Source organism: Danio rerio, chromosome 8, assembly GCF_052040795.2.
Source record: "Danio rerio strain M-AB ecotype USA chromosome 8, GRCz13ab, whole genome shotgun sequence".
NCBI classification, from domain to species: domain Eukaryota; kingdom Metazoa; phylum Chordata; class Actinopteri; order Cypriniformes; family Danionidae; genus Danio; species Danio rerio.
Window position 1 is genome coordinate 46,018,436 of NC_141028.1, and position 16,581 is coordinate 46,035,016.

Here is a 16,581-nt window from a genome sequence, read left to right on the forward strand (position 1 = left end):
ACACATTTAACCTTGAAGCAGATGAGCTACAGCAGCAAAAGAAGAGCACACTAGTGAGACTTTGGCCAAATTATTACAGTAGGATACTACAACAGAGGACACAATTCACATGGGCTGAACAAAATTTGAAAACGAACAGGTTGCCTGGTCTGATAAGTCTCTATTCCTTCCGCAACCTTCATAATTTGGAGTCAGAATTTAGTATAAATAACAGAATGTTCAATTCAATTCATGTTTATTTATATAGTGCTTTTCCAATGTAAATTGTGTCAGAGCAGTTTAACGTACTGTAGTTCTAGTAAAGTCCAGATTTCAGAGATGAAGTTCAGTTTAGTTTAGTCCAGTGTGGTTTAAATTTCACTGCTGAAAGTTCAAACACTGTATAGAGCAAATCCACCAAAGCACAGCTCCACAAGTCCCGATCCAAGCAAGCCAGTGGTCACAGTGGCGAGGATAAAAAACTTTACCAATTGACAAAGTGAAGGGAAAAAGAAACCTCGAGAGACTTGGCTCTGTTGGGCATGACCATTGTTCTTCTGGCCGAACTTCCTGTGTGGAGCTGCAGTCTGGGGGCCAGAGGCTAGAGAAGCTGGACGTCCATCTTGGAGAAGCTGCAGGTGTGACTAGGGCACCAGTGGGAGGTCATGCTGGCCCACCGGATCAATGCAGGATCAGTCTCATGCACTCCATTCCTCCATGATGACCACAGCATCAGCTCGGGATAAGACCTGGCCCAGAATTATGGATACCTTGCAATCATCTCCTCACAGGTTTTGGATTGCATCAATGGCACTGCATAGTCTCTAAGGATCTGGAAATGATGATCCCCAGGTGGAAATATAAGTATAGAATAGTATGGATCTACTCTGCCTTGTATTGATAGATCAGGCTACTGGTGCTAGTGTAATAGTGCAGGAAAGTTTTTTGATCACTTTATACTAACTGTGCCTCATTTAAACACCTCCACAGACAACCTAAGCATTGTTGCAATCATGTCCACCTCTTTAAGACACCTAGTAATGAAAACTTCTAGCAGAATAACACAGTTTTCTGGTTTCTTGAACATATGGCCTACTAAAAAGGATTCCAATAGAGCACTTTTAGGATGTAGGGGCATGAGAGATTTGCATCACAAGTGTCAGGCAGACAAATGTGCAGCAACTGTGTGATGCTGTCAGTATGGATCAGTATAGACCAAAAATATCTAAGGAATGTTTCCAGCTCCTTGTTGAACCTATAGGCCATGAAGAATTAAGGCATTTCTTAAGGCAAAAGGGGGTTCAGCAATCAACCGGCAAAGCATACCCTTTGAGGACCATGAACAGGCTACTATTAATAATGAGCAATGACCATCACACCCTTCACAGTACATTCCCAGAACAGAAAAGCATGTTCAGTGCCAGGAGACTGTCTCTGACATGCTCAACGGATAAATTGAAGAGGTCTTTGTCCCGAGGGCCGTCCAGCTCTATAATGCTACTCAGAAGGCGAGGGTTGGGTTAGATTTGTTTGACTGAGTCTACATACTAACTCCCACATCATGACTGTACTATACCTGGACTGCCACTCACACATTATACATACTTTGCTAAAAAATGCTGGGTTGTCGTACCCAATGTTGGGACAAATGTGGACAAATCCAACTTTGGGGTAAAACATCTAATTTCAAGAGGTCACACTGATTATTGAACATAGAGCTTGTTTGGCATGCTGTCCCAGGAAAGAGCCATGAGCTCATAAGATCCTCAAGCCTGGGGCTCCCTCCCATTTGCAGGACGAGAGAAGAGTTTGAGTTCAGGAAGGTTTTGAGAACTCCCCTGCTATGGCTAATGACAAATTAAAGATTGCTACAGAGAGATGTACTGCTTATTAAGAGCTCGTTTATATCGCTAATATGGTTTGGTCAATTTACTTATGTCGCAAGTTTTTGGACTGCGGGAGGAAACCGAAGAATCCAGGGGAAACCCATGCAAGCACAGGAAGAACATGTAAACTCTACACAGAAATGTCGACTGGCCTGTTAGAGACTTGGACCAGTGATGTTTTTACTGTGAGGGAACAGTGCAAACCAGAGGGCCGCCGTGCCGCCCAATCGAGGAAAAGAAAAGGAGGAGTTGGGGTGGACGGGTGGATTCTTCAAGTCAAAGATGAATGAGGTAAGGAAATCTGGTGATTTATAATGAGTTAAGAATCATCCGATTAGTGAATCGTGCATTGGCTAATGTGGAACCGGCAGCGTTCAATCATCAGCATAAGATCCTCTTAAAATTAGTTGAGAAATAAACTTCACTTAAATTAAATTGGAAAAATTAACCCACAGTTGGATCTGTCTATATTTGACCACATTTGGGTTACATCAACCCAGCAATTTTCAAGTCATAATAGGTAAATCTAAAAACCACTGGTAAACAACCACCTGAAGCACAGCGGGAGCTATGTGTGATGATGCTCTTTGTTGATTATATGCTGGACATCGGCCTCTCCTCTAACATTTGCTATTTGAAAAGAGACCACCTCACCCACAAGCCCCAAACTATCAGACTTAAGACCCATTTTCCTCCATCCTTAGTCTTAATACCTGCTCCCCTCAGGGCTTTGTGCTGAGCCCCCTTTTGTACTTACTTTATACCTACGACTGTACTCCCTCCCACCCCACCCTACTATCACCAAATTAAATTTGCAGATGTCACCACGCTCTGGTGTGATGAGTCAGCTTTTCGAGCAGAGGTCCACAAGTTGGTCTCATGGTGCACCCTGATCATCAAAAAGACCAAAGATCTAATTTTAGGAAGTGCAAAGCAGACCCTCTGCCACTTTCGATGGAAACTGTATAATTACAGTTACAAATTTTAGAGAACTCACATTTCCAACAACCTCAGCTCACACACCCCAGCTACTGTAAAGAAGGCCCAGCAGCGCTTACCCATCATGAGGCTCCTAGAAAAAAAAATGTCAGAGCAAGAAGCTACTTTACAAGTTCTACAGTTAGACTTTTTATTGAATTTTTGCAGTAACTTACTGGCAGCATGGTTGCCAGCAAGCTACCATAATTTTACAGTAGCTTTCTTTTACAGTAACTTACCATAGATGTGTTTTACAGTAGTATTGCTCAGTAATTTCTGTTTATGGCAATAACACCTTTACCGCAAATTAATTTTACAGTACAATAACATTAAAGTACTGTTACTGTAATTTATTTCAATTACCGCACATTAATTTTACAGTATTATTACATTACATTACTTTTATTGTAATTTATTTTAGTCTTACATTACCAGTACAAAATCTGTATTTTGAATATTTAACATTAATGCTATTTACATAAATTAATTAATTAATAAATAATTACATAAGACCATTTATTCATTCGTTCATTTTCTTTTCGGCTTAGTCCCTTTATTAATCCGGGGTTGCCACAGCGGGATAAACCGCCAACTTATCCAGCACATGTTTTTATGCAGCAGATGCCCTTCTAACTGCAACCCATCTCTGGGAAACATCCATACACACACATTCACACACTACGGCCAATTTAGCTTACTCAATTCACCTGTACCACATATCTTTTGACTGTGAGGGAAACCGGAGCACCCAGAGGAACCGACATGAACGCAGGGAGAACATGCAAACTCCACACAGAAACGGCAACTGACCCAGTTGAGGCTCGAACCAGCGAGCCTCTTGCTGTGAGGAAACAGACTACCTTCTGTGCCTCTGCGTCGCCCACATAATTGTCTTTCAATTTACACATGAACAAAAAAATTCCAGCACTCCTGCCTGGTCTTCATTGGGTCACACTACTCAGTGATCTGAAACAAATCAGAGAGAAATGAAACTTGTGAGAATTGGTCATGAGATTCTCTCAGATTGTTTATGACAGACAGGGTAATCATAAAATGAGAAATAATTATTCTTCGCCATACCATTAAACTATTGAAAGCATCCTGGTCTACTATGTAACTGTATGGTATGCCGGATGCTCATCAGCAGGCAAAAAGGCAATCAAGAGAGTGATAAACAGCACAAACTTTGGCTGTTGGCTGTTTTCTGGAAGAGATTGCAAACATAAGATACCTCCTCCAGAGACCTTAAAATCTCAAATCACAGACTACTCCCATCCTGGTCACTCACATTTTAAACAATTTCCCTCATAGAGACACTAGAGAAACATCTTAAAACAAGGCCCAAGAGACTGAAAAATAGCTTCTTTCCCAAAAGCTATGTGTGTTCTGAATCAATCAGGAAAGTTTGAATAAAACCATGGACCATGCATCATAATGGAGCAGCTGTTAAGCAGCAAGGTTAATTGAGTTCTGTTCAGTTATTCAGTTCAGTTTAGTTAAATAACTTTTATAAATTAGGTTCTGAGATGTGTGATCTATCTTTTGTATTATGTGGTAAGAAAATGTCATTCATTACTTGATGCAACAGGGGTGGCACAGTAGCTCAGTAATAGCACTGTCACCTCACAGCATGATGGTCACTGTTTCAAGTCCCGGCTGGTCCAGTTGGCATTTAGGTTTTGTCGTCAGATTTATTTTGTGATGTCAGTTGACCAAAATTCAATTTCTAGCCTGAATCTAAGGACAATGTTCTTTTGACGTCCAATAACAATGTTGATATTGAAAGTGACCAAAATCCAATGGTAAACCAATGTCATATTGACGTCAAATACCGCCATTTATTTGTCAGGTATGGCAACCAAAATCCAACGTCTAATAGACATCATAGTGGTAACGTCCATACAATGTCAAGCTAAAAAAACATTAAATGTTGAAATTTAGTTGATTTTAGGTTGGATATTGTACATTAACGTTGGCTTGATGTTGGGATCTGATGTCAACCTGATTTGTCATTGCCAAACAAAATGCAAACTTCCCACAATGTTAGGGTACAAAGTAAATCTGACGTCATGTTGACGTCCTGTGCCTGCTGGTATTGGACTAAGCTGAAAGAAAAATAAAAAAAATGAACTTGACGGAACAAAGATTAAACATTGACCCACCTAAATATAACGACCTTGGATTGCATTGCAGTCCTTTTTTTTTAGGAATGAGAATAGTCAGATAAAGTTCACCCAAGTCTCCTGAGATTAGTCCATTGCAGTGCATTTAGACAGTTGTTCGGTGTGAGTATGAAGGCATGACACACTACGCCCTAGTGGCTGCTATTGCTAGTGAGGAAACACACCTGTCGGGCACTGGGGGATGTTAGTGAGCTTGAGGAGTGATGACAGAGGGTATGCATGCCTGCTCTTCATTATGAAGGTTAGCAGCTGAAGCACATGCATATATCATAATCTTACTATGTGACAAGGTTAATGGTTTATAACTGAATACACACTCCAGATCTGCAGCAGCTCAGCACCTGCTGCTGCTTTCACAGGCAGGCTATTTCAAACATTCTCCAGTCACTGTAAAAACCATCAAAATGCATGTTTGATTCTGTTATTTAACACGGTTTTTGCGAGTTTTTGTGATATTTGTCTGTGTTCTAGTACAGGGGTACTCAAAGGCCTATATCAAAAGTCCTAATCCTAAAGTTTTCATCAGTGTCAAGGGTGTAGGTTGAATTTAAGGAACATGCGCATACATGGATCAACCATTTAAAAAAGCCTCTTTTCATTATTAAATACATTAAAACAAGCAAAAAAATTGGAAAAATTACAAGTTTCACTTAATATATCAATGATTTTTAATAATAAAAAAGAAACATAGGGCGAAGCAGTGGCGCAGTAGGTAGTGCTGTCGCCTCACAGCAAGAAGGTCGCTGGGTCAGTTGGCTCAGTTGGCGTTTCTGTGTGGAGTTTAAATGTTCTCCCTGCGTTCATGTGGGTTTCCTCCGGGTGCTCTGGTTTCCCCCACAGTCCAAAGACATGTGGTACAGGTGAATTGGGTAGGCTAAATTGTCCATAGTGTGTGAATGTGTGTGTGGATGTTTCCCAGAGATGGGTTGTGGCTGGAAGGGCATCCGCTACGTAAAAACTTGCTGGATAAGTTGGCGATTCATTCCGCTGTGGCAACCCCGGATTAGTAAAGGGACTAAGCCGACAAGAAAATGAATGAATGAATGAATGAAAAAAGCACCATAACGTAGTTCAAAAGTATCATGCATTGTGCAAAATAGAGAGCAGTGTGATGTGTGAAATGACACTGTGTATTTTATCAGCTGACTTATCTTTTGTTTCATGGAGCATTTCCTCTTCATTAAATCAAACAGCAATTTTGTGTTGAATTGGAGCAAAATGAACACATACAGTACCAAATCATCTCTTAAAACTTCCTTGTTCAACTTTTCTTTTCCAGAATCTGACATCCTCCCCCATTTAAACAGTCAATGCGGTAAAGAGCATCGCACGATTATAACAAAACATCATAAACAGACTGGATGTCATGACAACAGCATCACGGAGGAAAACCATACTTTGGTTTCATTTTGGACCATAAAAAAAAATTTTAAAAAAAGTTTAACACATGATTTTCAAAGTAGTAAATCTACACATCACACAACACAATTGGAGCTCTTGAAATCTGAAAATAGAATTGAATTCTCGGAGGGTCCAGATCTGGACTTTTTTTAAAAATATTTTTTCATCCTAAAAAAACTCATTTGTTATTCTTAAAGAAAATGATACAAGTGACCGAAATGAGCTTGCTTAACTTAAATATATGTTTTAGCTGCCTCCTTGATGCCTGTGGAGGTGTTCCATGCTTGTACCACAAGGAATGGCCCTGGGGATAACCCAGGACATGCTGGAAGGACTACGTCTCTTGGCTTGCCTGGAAACAACTTGAAATCCCCTGAAGGAGCAGAAGGAAGTGTCTGGGGAGAGGGAAGTCTGGGGTTCCCTGCTGAGACTGCTGCCCCCATGACCCGACTCTGGATAAGCGGTGGAAAATGGATGGATGGACTCCTAAACTCAGAGGGAAATAATAGGTAAACATTGCTATAAAAGAGAGGCATTTGTGATGAATTGCTAGATACCTACGTTGTTTGTAAGTCACTTTAAATAAAGGTATCTCCTAAATGGGCCACTAAACCATTCACAAGGGATTGCTTTTAAATATTGAGATACATCATATAAAAGTAAAATAAATAAGCTTTGCATTGATGTATGGTTTGTTAGAATAGGACAATTTTTGGCTGTGATACAACTATTTGAAAATCTGAGGGTAAAAAGTTGTTTAAGTTAAGTTCTTAACAATGCATATCATTAATCAAAAAATATGTTTTTATATATTTACAAAAGGAAATTTGCAAAGTGTCTCTATGGAAGATGTTTTTTACTTTATTTATCAATCTAATGGTTTTTGACATCATACAAAAATCGATGACATTGGCTATAGCAAAAACATACCCGTACAGCATGAGGTTGTGTGGTCCAGGATCACAAATGACTAAATGCAAATAAATAAATAATGAGGTGAAAGCAAATAACCCTAATTCTAAACCTAAAATTAACGTAAATTGGAAACTTGTGCCTAAAATCTGATTGCTTGTTTAAAAACTTGTTCCAGGATCAACAACAAGTGAGCATTCTTTCCCCACTGGACCTAATTTAAAAAAATAAAGGTGCAGTTTGGGTGATGACGGGGTGCCGGAACACTTGTCGAAGGAGTGAAGAAAAGTGTGTTGTGATTGGCAGGATGAAATGAGCATGGTCCTTTTTTATTGAAAGATCTTTTGGAAAGCTTGGTTTGTTGTGCTTGGCACAAACGCCCTGAAACATGAGATTCCCATTAGATTTGATAGAGAGTGAGAACCTCTAACAAATAAACATTTCGATTTAACTAATTGTTTTGTATGCTATGCAGTGTTTTAATTTGCAAAACAGATTGTGTCATGCATTGAACTGTTTTTCCTTAAAATGGCATTTCAGTGTTCATAATTCTAATTAATTTTACAAAAGAGATTTTAACAGGTCCACTTAATTGTTTTAAATAATTTTTTTTAAAAACTAAAAAAAAAGTAAATGGGTAAAACAATCCACCATGATGTCTAACAAATATCTTTGTCGTTTTCAAAATCATTAAACTTTTATTTGACATTTTTTATGTTAATTTTAAATTTTGAACAATCTTCAGTGTTGAAATACGGCAATTCCAGCTGACAGAAACGTACACATCTACTTTATGTTTAAAATTGTAATTGGATTGCAATGGGGTATATGCATACCTAGTGTTTTTCAGCCAATGATACATTTCAGGTGAAAGCTTAATGTGACTATTTTCAACTTCAAAAGGTTGCTTTTACAGAATCGATGTTGTAATGTGATTAAAATACATACAGTTAAACAGACTTAAGTATTTATTTAGTTGTTCAAGTGTAAAATGAGATGAAAGGTGAGCACAGAAAATACTGAGGTCATATTTTAAAGACATGACGGGAACATTTTTTATTTAATGCAATGCTTTTTGTCCTGTCTGAGACCCACTTCATATTGTATATCTATATAGTATATCAGGCAATGAAGAAAAAAATCAGACCTTAAACATGGCAATTTTATAATGGAAAAACAGTTCATTGGAAGCGCTGAGGCTGGCTGGCTGAAATTAAAAGTTTGTGTGCATATACCCCATAACTGTACACTCAAAATATGACATTTGCTGTTTGTTCAAAATATTTATTTAAAATGAGCTGAAACAACCCAATACTTGAGCTTTTTAAGGGAGAGACAACTTAATTGTTTTATGTTCAATCCATTTAAATTTGTGAAATCTAATCAGTTCACTTAAAGGGCACATAGGTTACCCCTTTTTCCAGATTTAATATAAGTCTTTTGTGTCTCCAGAATGTGTCTGTAAAGTTTCAGCTCAAAACACCCATCAGATTTTTTATTATACCTTTTTTAAGTTTCTATTTTATACCTCTTAGCGTCAGTTATTTTTTTTTTTTTGTACTGCACCTTTAACACTAGTCCCCCACGCCCACCGTTCCCATGTGCTGTTAGTGCCTAAATCTCCTCCCTCAGCTGCTTCAGACAACAGACAGACATAAAGGAAGAAGATCTCACGTAACGTTTGTAAGACGTTTACCAATGAGTATTCGATGCATTTGTTGTGGAGTTGCAATGATGAGTCACACACAATGTCATTACAAAGTTCACCCACACACACAGATACACACACACACACAGCCAGCACGCACGTTTAGCTTTACACTGTTTTTGCATGCAAATGTGACAGGATACAGGTTAACATCCACTGCTGTATGCATACCTGTTATGTTGATGTACAAATTAAACCTGATTTAACGTCCACAAACCGGGATTGAAGCGTCGTCTTTTATAATTGTTCTGACATGTGGCTGTACCGATGAAGTAAATCTGAAGTAAATCACTGCAATTCATTACACGCATGCACTGTTTTAAAACATTTTAAACCTGTAAAACACACTCTTGATCACATATGATGGTCCGAGCAAACCAGCCTGATCTCACGAGGAAACGTATTTTACGTTTTGTCAGTTTAGTGGCTAATTGGTACGAATTCGTACAAGTTGAGTCATACAAAAATTTACAATTTTAAAAAGGAGGTGTAGCAACCAACCCCACCCCTAACCCCAACCGTCATTAGGTGATGAGCAAATCATACTAAATTGTACGAATTAGATTGTACAAATTTCTACGAATCAGCCACTAAGTCAAACCTTTTATTCCTGGTTGCTTTGCGCACGTCCTGTCTTGTTGATATAATTATACACATTACTACGGAGACATGTTAATACGCAGCTGTCTATCAATTCGGTGGGCGGGGGGACCACACTCCTAAGTCAAGTTGCGGTTGGCCTGAAAACGGTTCCAATTGGTCCACCGTTTTTATGTTATGAAATGGAAAAAAAGGACTGGGTGTGTTTATATCACCCCAATATGATAGTCTAAACACTATACCTACTCATATGTCTGTCCAAACAGCTTGAAAAGTAGAATTTTCACCATAGGTGCCCTTTAATTGTCTCATGTTGTCCCAACACAAATTGACTGTGTGGAACCCAGCATATTTCACAGAGTATACACTGTAAAAAACACTGGGTTCCACACAATTCCTTCATGTTGCCCTAACACAAATTTATTAGGTTAACTTAATTGTTTTAACTAATTTAAGTTGATTGAACATAAAATTATTAAGTTGCCCCCCCCCCAAAAAACTTAAGAATTGTGTTGGTTCAACTCATATTAAATAAGAAGTTTAAACAAGCAGCAAAAGTGTGTGGATTTAAAGTAGAAAGTCTTTTCTTTAAAAATATACTCTAAAGTTACAACTCATAGTGTAACTTCTCTGAATTTCACTTTTGTTAAAAGCAAGTAAAAATAGCTTAGACTTATATACAACTATGAAATATTGTTACATCCCTTGTTTCTAAATCCATGTGTGGACAAACGTATCAGTCATATGATTAAATGCAGTTGTAGCTAATAAGTATTTGCTTTCTGCTATTCCAATTACAGTAAACTGTCAACGAAAATAATGAATGTGAAATAGCTGTATTTTGTGTGGCCGAAGTGTGCGTTGTGCTTTTAGTTATTTTCTTTTCTTTTTTTTTTTTTTTAGATGACTTCATTGGTCTGGTTTATCCAGTTAATGAGATTACCTCATCGTATCTCTCTTCCAGACAGTGCGTATATCAGACAGTCTGCCAAAAACAATCTGGCGATATTTTTCTTAGGATCTCACTATATCACGAATGGCTTCGGTGAACCCTCGACTTCTTTATTTACTGTTATTCTGTCCATTCGCATGTTTCTCTGCTCGATTTGATCTATAAAGTAACCGGATCACACTGGTCATGTCAGCTACAGTATGTTGTTATTGCTTGATGTCACTGTGTGCATGTAGCGTCGTTCTGCCCCTTGTCTAACGGTTCTTTTCAATACTAATCTTTCTCTTGTCTCATAACAGCTACACATAGCTTCGAACAAATATGTGTGCATCACGATTCATTCTTTTATAATCATAGGGGCCTCACAATGTCACTGTTAATTAGTCACCATCATTAGACCCCATGTTGTGTGTGTATGTGTGTGTGTTTCAGTCCTGTAAGACTGGTCTTTAAAGCCACACTACCACCACCACCACCACCACCACACCCGTTACTGTAGTTTCATTCACACCATTTCAATTCAGAAATAGTTTTGTTTTTTTCTCTCTATCAGATTTGAAATCTGCAGGATGCTCATCAAACTTTCAGATTCTCTAATAAGTCTCACTGTTTTTGTAAATTACACAGTATTTAACTGTAATATGAATTGTAATTCACTATACAGTTATGCTGCATGTTACTGTATTATAGTTGCATTGTGAAAATACAGTATATTTGACAGTATATATATATACTTTAAATACATATACAGCAAGAATTAGGCTGTAAATGTAAATATGGTATTTTTGCTGTAACTGATTTACAGTAAGTTACTGGCGAACTGCTACCATTAAGAGAGAATTGTTAACAGTGCTGGTTTCCAGAGGAATTCTATGAGTCTTTACTGTTGACTTTATGCATGCAAGCATTAATTTAGATAGCTAAAAATGTTTGAGAGAAGAAATTCACTTTAACATGGAATTAAATCATTGTGTGTTTATAAAGCACTTTTTATAGGAACAACAAATCTTTACCAAAGGGCTGTAGAGTGCTGTACAATCTTTGCTGTAAATGCTATATCCGTGTTTTCCTTTTCTCTATTTATTTATTGTATTTTTTCCATTTTTCTATGTCATTTTCCATTAATTTTAATCATTTCCTGTACTTTATTTAATATATACACATAGGCTATATGCATGTTTTCCATTTCTCTATTTATTTATTTATTTATTGTATTTTTTTTCCATTCTTCTATGTCATTTTCTATTCATTTTAATGATTTCCTGTACTTTATTTAATATATACACACAGTTGAAGGCAAAACTGGTATCCCTTCTGTGAAATTTTTGTTCTTTTGTTCAAATATTTCCCAAGTGATGTTTAACAGAGCAAGGAAATTTTCACAGCATTTCCTATGTAGTTTTTTTTTTTTTTATTTTGGCTGGAATGAGTACATTATTATGAATAATTTTGTGCTTGACTTACTTTATAGAGTGGAAGGTTCGACTCTGGGCTCAGGCCCTCTTTATAGACAAAGGAAAAGACCGAGTTTGGGAGTCTTTTTTGAAGCTCAGAACTCTCTCACCGAACAGGGCGCCAAATACTTGTACTTATATTCTTATATTATCTGTGGGTGTGAAGCCCCCCTTTGAATTTTTCTTCTTTTTGAAATATTTTACAAATGATGTTTAACAGCAAGGAAAGTTTCACAGTATGTCTGATAATATTTTGTCTTCTGGAGAAAGTCTTTTTTTTATTTTGGCTAGAATAAAAGCAGTTTTACATTTGAAAAAAATAATAATAATTTGAAGGTTAAAATTATTAGCCCCTTTAAGGATGGTTTGTTCTATAGACTATTAAAAAAAAAGCTTATACCATAACTTGCCTAATTATCTTAACCTGCCTAGATAATCTAATTAACCTAGTAAAGCCTTTAAATGTCACTTCAAGCTGTATAGAAGTGTCTTGAAAAATATGTAGTCAAATATTATTTACAGTCATCATGGCAAAGATAAAATAAATCAGTTATTAAAAATGAGTTATTAAAACTATTATGTTTAGAAATGTGTTGAAAAAATATTATCTTTGTTAAACAGAAAATGGGGGGGGGGGGGGGGATAAACAGGGTGGCTAATAATTCAAGGGGGCTAATAATTCTGAATTCAACTGTACATAAGTACACTTTAAAAAAAAAAAACAATATACATTTTACAGTAATTTACTGTCAATTTTGGATGCCGGTAGGACTGCACTATTACAAGCACATTGTACTGTAAAAAATTTTAGTAACTTACTGGAAATTTTGGGCGCTATGTAAGACTGAAACATTTAAAAGCACACTATATACTAATAATTACAACTGTAATGTGACACAGCAAGTTTTTATGTCATTTATTTACAGAGTGCTTGTAAATTTAGTCTCATATTTACAGTAGTTTTTTTACAGTGTACAGAATTGTGATCTGCCCCACACACTCATTTAGTTACACATTAGTTTACATGTAAATTAAAATGTATTATGATTTCTGTTTATATGAAAACATTCGGGATTTGAATTCAGGATTGCCTTTTAATCCACAAAATTAGGATTTAAGTACATTCTTATATATCTAATTTCAATGTTGTCTTTAAAATAAGGCTATAAAGGACTTAGATTTTTGTTTAAATTATGCTAGAAATAAAACGTGCATGCTATGTATGTTGTTTTAAATGTTTTATTATTTGAGTGCAAAGATTTAAGATGTATTTTAAAGGGAAAACCTTTAATTTGGTAATAAAATGCACTTAAATGAATAGTTTACCCATAACCGAAAATTCTGTCATCATTTACCTTTTACTTGTTCCAAACCTGTTGGACTTTCTTCTGTTGAACAGAAAAGAAGATATTTCGAAGAATGTTGGAAACCTGTAACCATTGACATCCATTAAAAAATAAAAAATAAATAAATACTGAAGTTTACAGTTACAGGTTTTCAGCTTTCTAAATCTTCTTTGGTTTTCAAAAGAATAAAGAAACTCATAAATGTTTAAAGCCACTTGATGATGAACAAATAGTATTTCAATTTGGGGTGAACTATCCCTTTAAGTGTGTTAGCAAACAGTCATAAACATGGCTTTTTATTTCAGTAATATATGATCTACAGGTACAGTTTTTTTGAAAATATTTTTAGGATATTAACTTCTGGTTCGGAAAAATATTCAAGCACTTTAAAACATGTATATGGATTTAAATGTGAACTGCATTATGTGCACCAATGCATAATCATGTTTAATGACGCTAAGACGGTCTTGTATTCAAGGAGCATATTTAATTCAGTAGCAGTAGTTAGTTACAGAAGTTTCAAAAAATATAACATCATTTCATGAATATATCATTTACACCCCCCAAATTGTGTTCCCTTCCTCTGTTTTTTTTCTATTCCCCCCGAGACATTTGTCACCAGCCATCTGTCTGTCTGCCCACCCAAACACCCCCCTCAAATGCCCTGACTCTCTGTCTGCGCTTTAAACTACTGTATCTAATCAAGCAGCATCACCTTCACACTGTAACACACACACACACACACTCAATCATCCATTCACTCACTCAGCAAATAACACACACATTCACATCAAGGAGTTTTTTTAACAAAAATTATAATTTGTATATCTCCTCTTAACAAGTGCTACAAATACTGAACGCATTGCTGAATTAACAAGAAAAATAGTATGAAAATACTGTACAATTTGCATCTCTACACCAGTGTATACAGGCTTCAATACAATCACACACTCTTACAGCAGCACAAGCAAGTTCATCCTCAGGGCAGCACCACTAAGTTTAGTTCTTTACTTTTTGACCTCTCTTTTTTTTTTTTTTTTTTTGCTTGGATAGTTTTTTGTGTGCGTTTTTGAGTGTCAAAGCCAAAAAATAGACGTCAGCGAACATAAATTCATACTCGCATCCACTCATCGATCAATACAGTAGAGTACACCAAACTATGAGTGTTATTTACAAGCATAAAGAAATATACGTCCACGAGGACGGACCAGCCGTCACTTTTCACCCCCAGAGTTTTGTCCTCATGCTTTTGATTCTTCTTAATCACACTTTGGTGGCCAGCGACTGCACCTCTGACTTCTGAGTCTGGGCGCTGAGGGTGGAGGACATGGAGCTCATGTGCCCATGCATAGCCTTCTTCAGATTCAGCAGACACAGGCACTGCGAACGAAACCGCAGGTCGAAGAAGGCGTAGAGGAACGGATTGAGGCAGCTGTTGACGTACGCCAGGCATGTGGCGTATGGATGAGCCAGAAGCAAAAAGTGGAGGAACCCGCAGGAGTTGGGCGCCAGGTCCAGGTAGGACAGCGCATCCATACTCTTCAGCACATGAAAAGGCGTCCAGCAGAAAGCGAAGACCACCACTAGTGTGGTGATGATTTTGAGGAGACGCCGCTTTTTCTGGTCTTCCTTGCGCAGGTGGCTGAAGTGGCGGGTGACTGTGCAGCCGATGAAGCAGTAGCAGACGGTCATGGCCAGGAAAGGCAGAAGAAACCCGAGAGCGGAGGAGGAAAGGCTCAGTCCTGCAATCCAGAGGGATTCGTGATCCTGATTGAGAGTGACCAAGCTGAAGTCCATGGCACAGGTGGTGCGGTTGCTCCCAGTGTCGTCTACTGTAGTGCGGAAGAGAAGCGTGGGAACCGCCAGCAGGCATGAGAGGAACCAGATGGCACCCAGCGATGCCAGCATGGTGGCACGGGATCTGAGCCGGCCGCTGGACAGAGAGTGGACGATGGCGAGGTAGCGGTCAAAACTCAGACAGGTCAGGCAGAAGACGCTGGCGTACATGTTGACCAGCACCACGTAGCTGCTGATCTTGCAGAGAGCCACGCCAAATGGCCAGTGGTAGCCCAGCGCGGTGTACACAGCCCACAGCGGCAGCGTGATGACGAACGTCAGGTCCGCGAGCGCCAGGTTGCCGATATAAACATCTGCCGCGCGCCTTTTGGATTTCGCGCGCCACACGGTGAAGATAACCACGCCGTTCCCGGACAAACCGAGGATAAAAATGAGCATGTACAGCACGGGAATGAGAGAGTAAGACGGCTCCCACTCCGAGTAGTCACACCCAGAGTCATTATAGCCAGTATCGTAGTAATCGTATGTCTCGGTGTATTCCGACGTTGGCTCCATTTGGAAAGGGCGCGTTGGCTTTGAGTCCTTCTTGAGCAGTTTATCCCAATCTCTGGCAGCAGTTTTTATAGAGTTCACTGAAAATGTTTGGATTCTTCTGTCTGATACAAGAGTCTGTGGTAAAGTTTATCTCACTGGAAGCTGAAGCGCGTCTGTGTGTGTGAGTGAAGCGTCCTGTCTTTTTAAACTCCAGACTTCTCACCCCTCCCTCTGGACCCATATATCGGACCCCTTATCTCCACTAAACCTCAGCCCCCATAGACACACACACACACACACACACACACACACACACACACACACACACACACACACACACACACACACACACACACACAGTCTCTCTCTCCCACCCACTACGGCTCACCGGCCCCCCCGGGCCACGCAGTCGGCAGGAGCGAGTGTGTGTCAACAAAGTCAGCCTAACTCTTGTTTTTCTTCTTAATGAAAAAGTAATGGCTCGCTCGTCTTTCAAGTTAGATTTAGCTTAAATCGTCTGACAAAAAATGTTTTTGCGTCACGTCTCATTTACGAGACTTTTAAAATAAAACAGAGGGGGAAAAGTCACAGTCGCAGAAGTTGAATGGATGTAAACTTTTCCACTAAACATTTGTTCATTCACGTCATGCGGACCTAAACATTCTTGTTGAATAAATAAATAATGAATGTGTTTTTATGTAGCATTTTTTCCCTGTCCACCCACTAAAATGTTACGCTTTTAATTGCTTCCTTTACATTTAATATAGGCTACTTGCAGCGAGGGGGTTAACTATTGATAGCACTCATAGAGTGAAAGACGTCTATGTTTTTTAACGTCTTAAATATTTAAT

At 38.3% G+C, this 16,581-nt stretch overlaps 1 protein-coding gene and 1 long non-coding RNA gene across 5 annotated transcripts in view; one reads left to right on the forward strand and one right to left on the reverse strand.

The window, feature by feature from the left end:
* LOC141375899 (uncharacterized) overlaps positions 1–13,504 on the forward strand; it is a 29,962-nt gene extending 16,458 nt beyond the window's left edge. For 2 of the 4 annotated variants that reach the window (XR_015498350.1, XR_015498349.1), the window contains exons 4-5: positions 6,678–6,936; positions 10,551–13,383. This is a non-coding gene — a long non-coding RNA (uncharacterized LOC141375899). Of the gene's footprint in view, positions 1–2,037; positions 2,157–6,677; positions 6,937–10,550 lie in introns of all 4 variants that reach the window. The other 2 variants (XR_015498351.1, XR_015498352.1) reach the window with 2 other exon arrangements.
* Positions 13,505–14,423: 919 nt separating this feature from the next.
* aplnra (apelin receptor a) lies at positions 14,424–15,909 on the reverse strand. The gene is given in 1 exon segment (NM_001075105.1): positions 14,424–15,909. A coding segment is annotated over 1 exon segment (1,089 nt). The 5' UTR covers positions 15,752–15,909; the 3' UTR covers positions 14,424–14,662.
* Between the last annotated feature and the right edge of the window lie 672 nt (positions 15,910–16,581).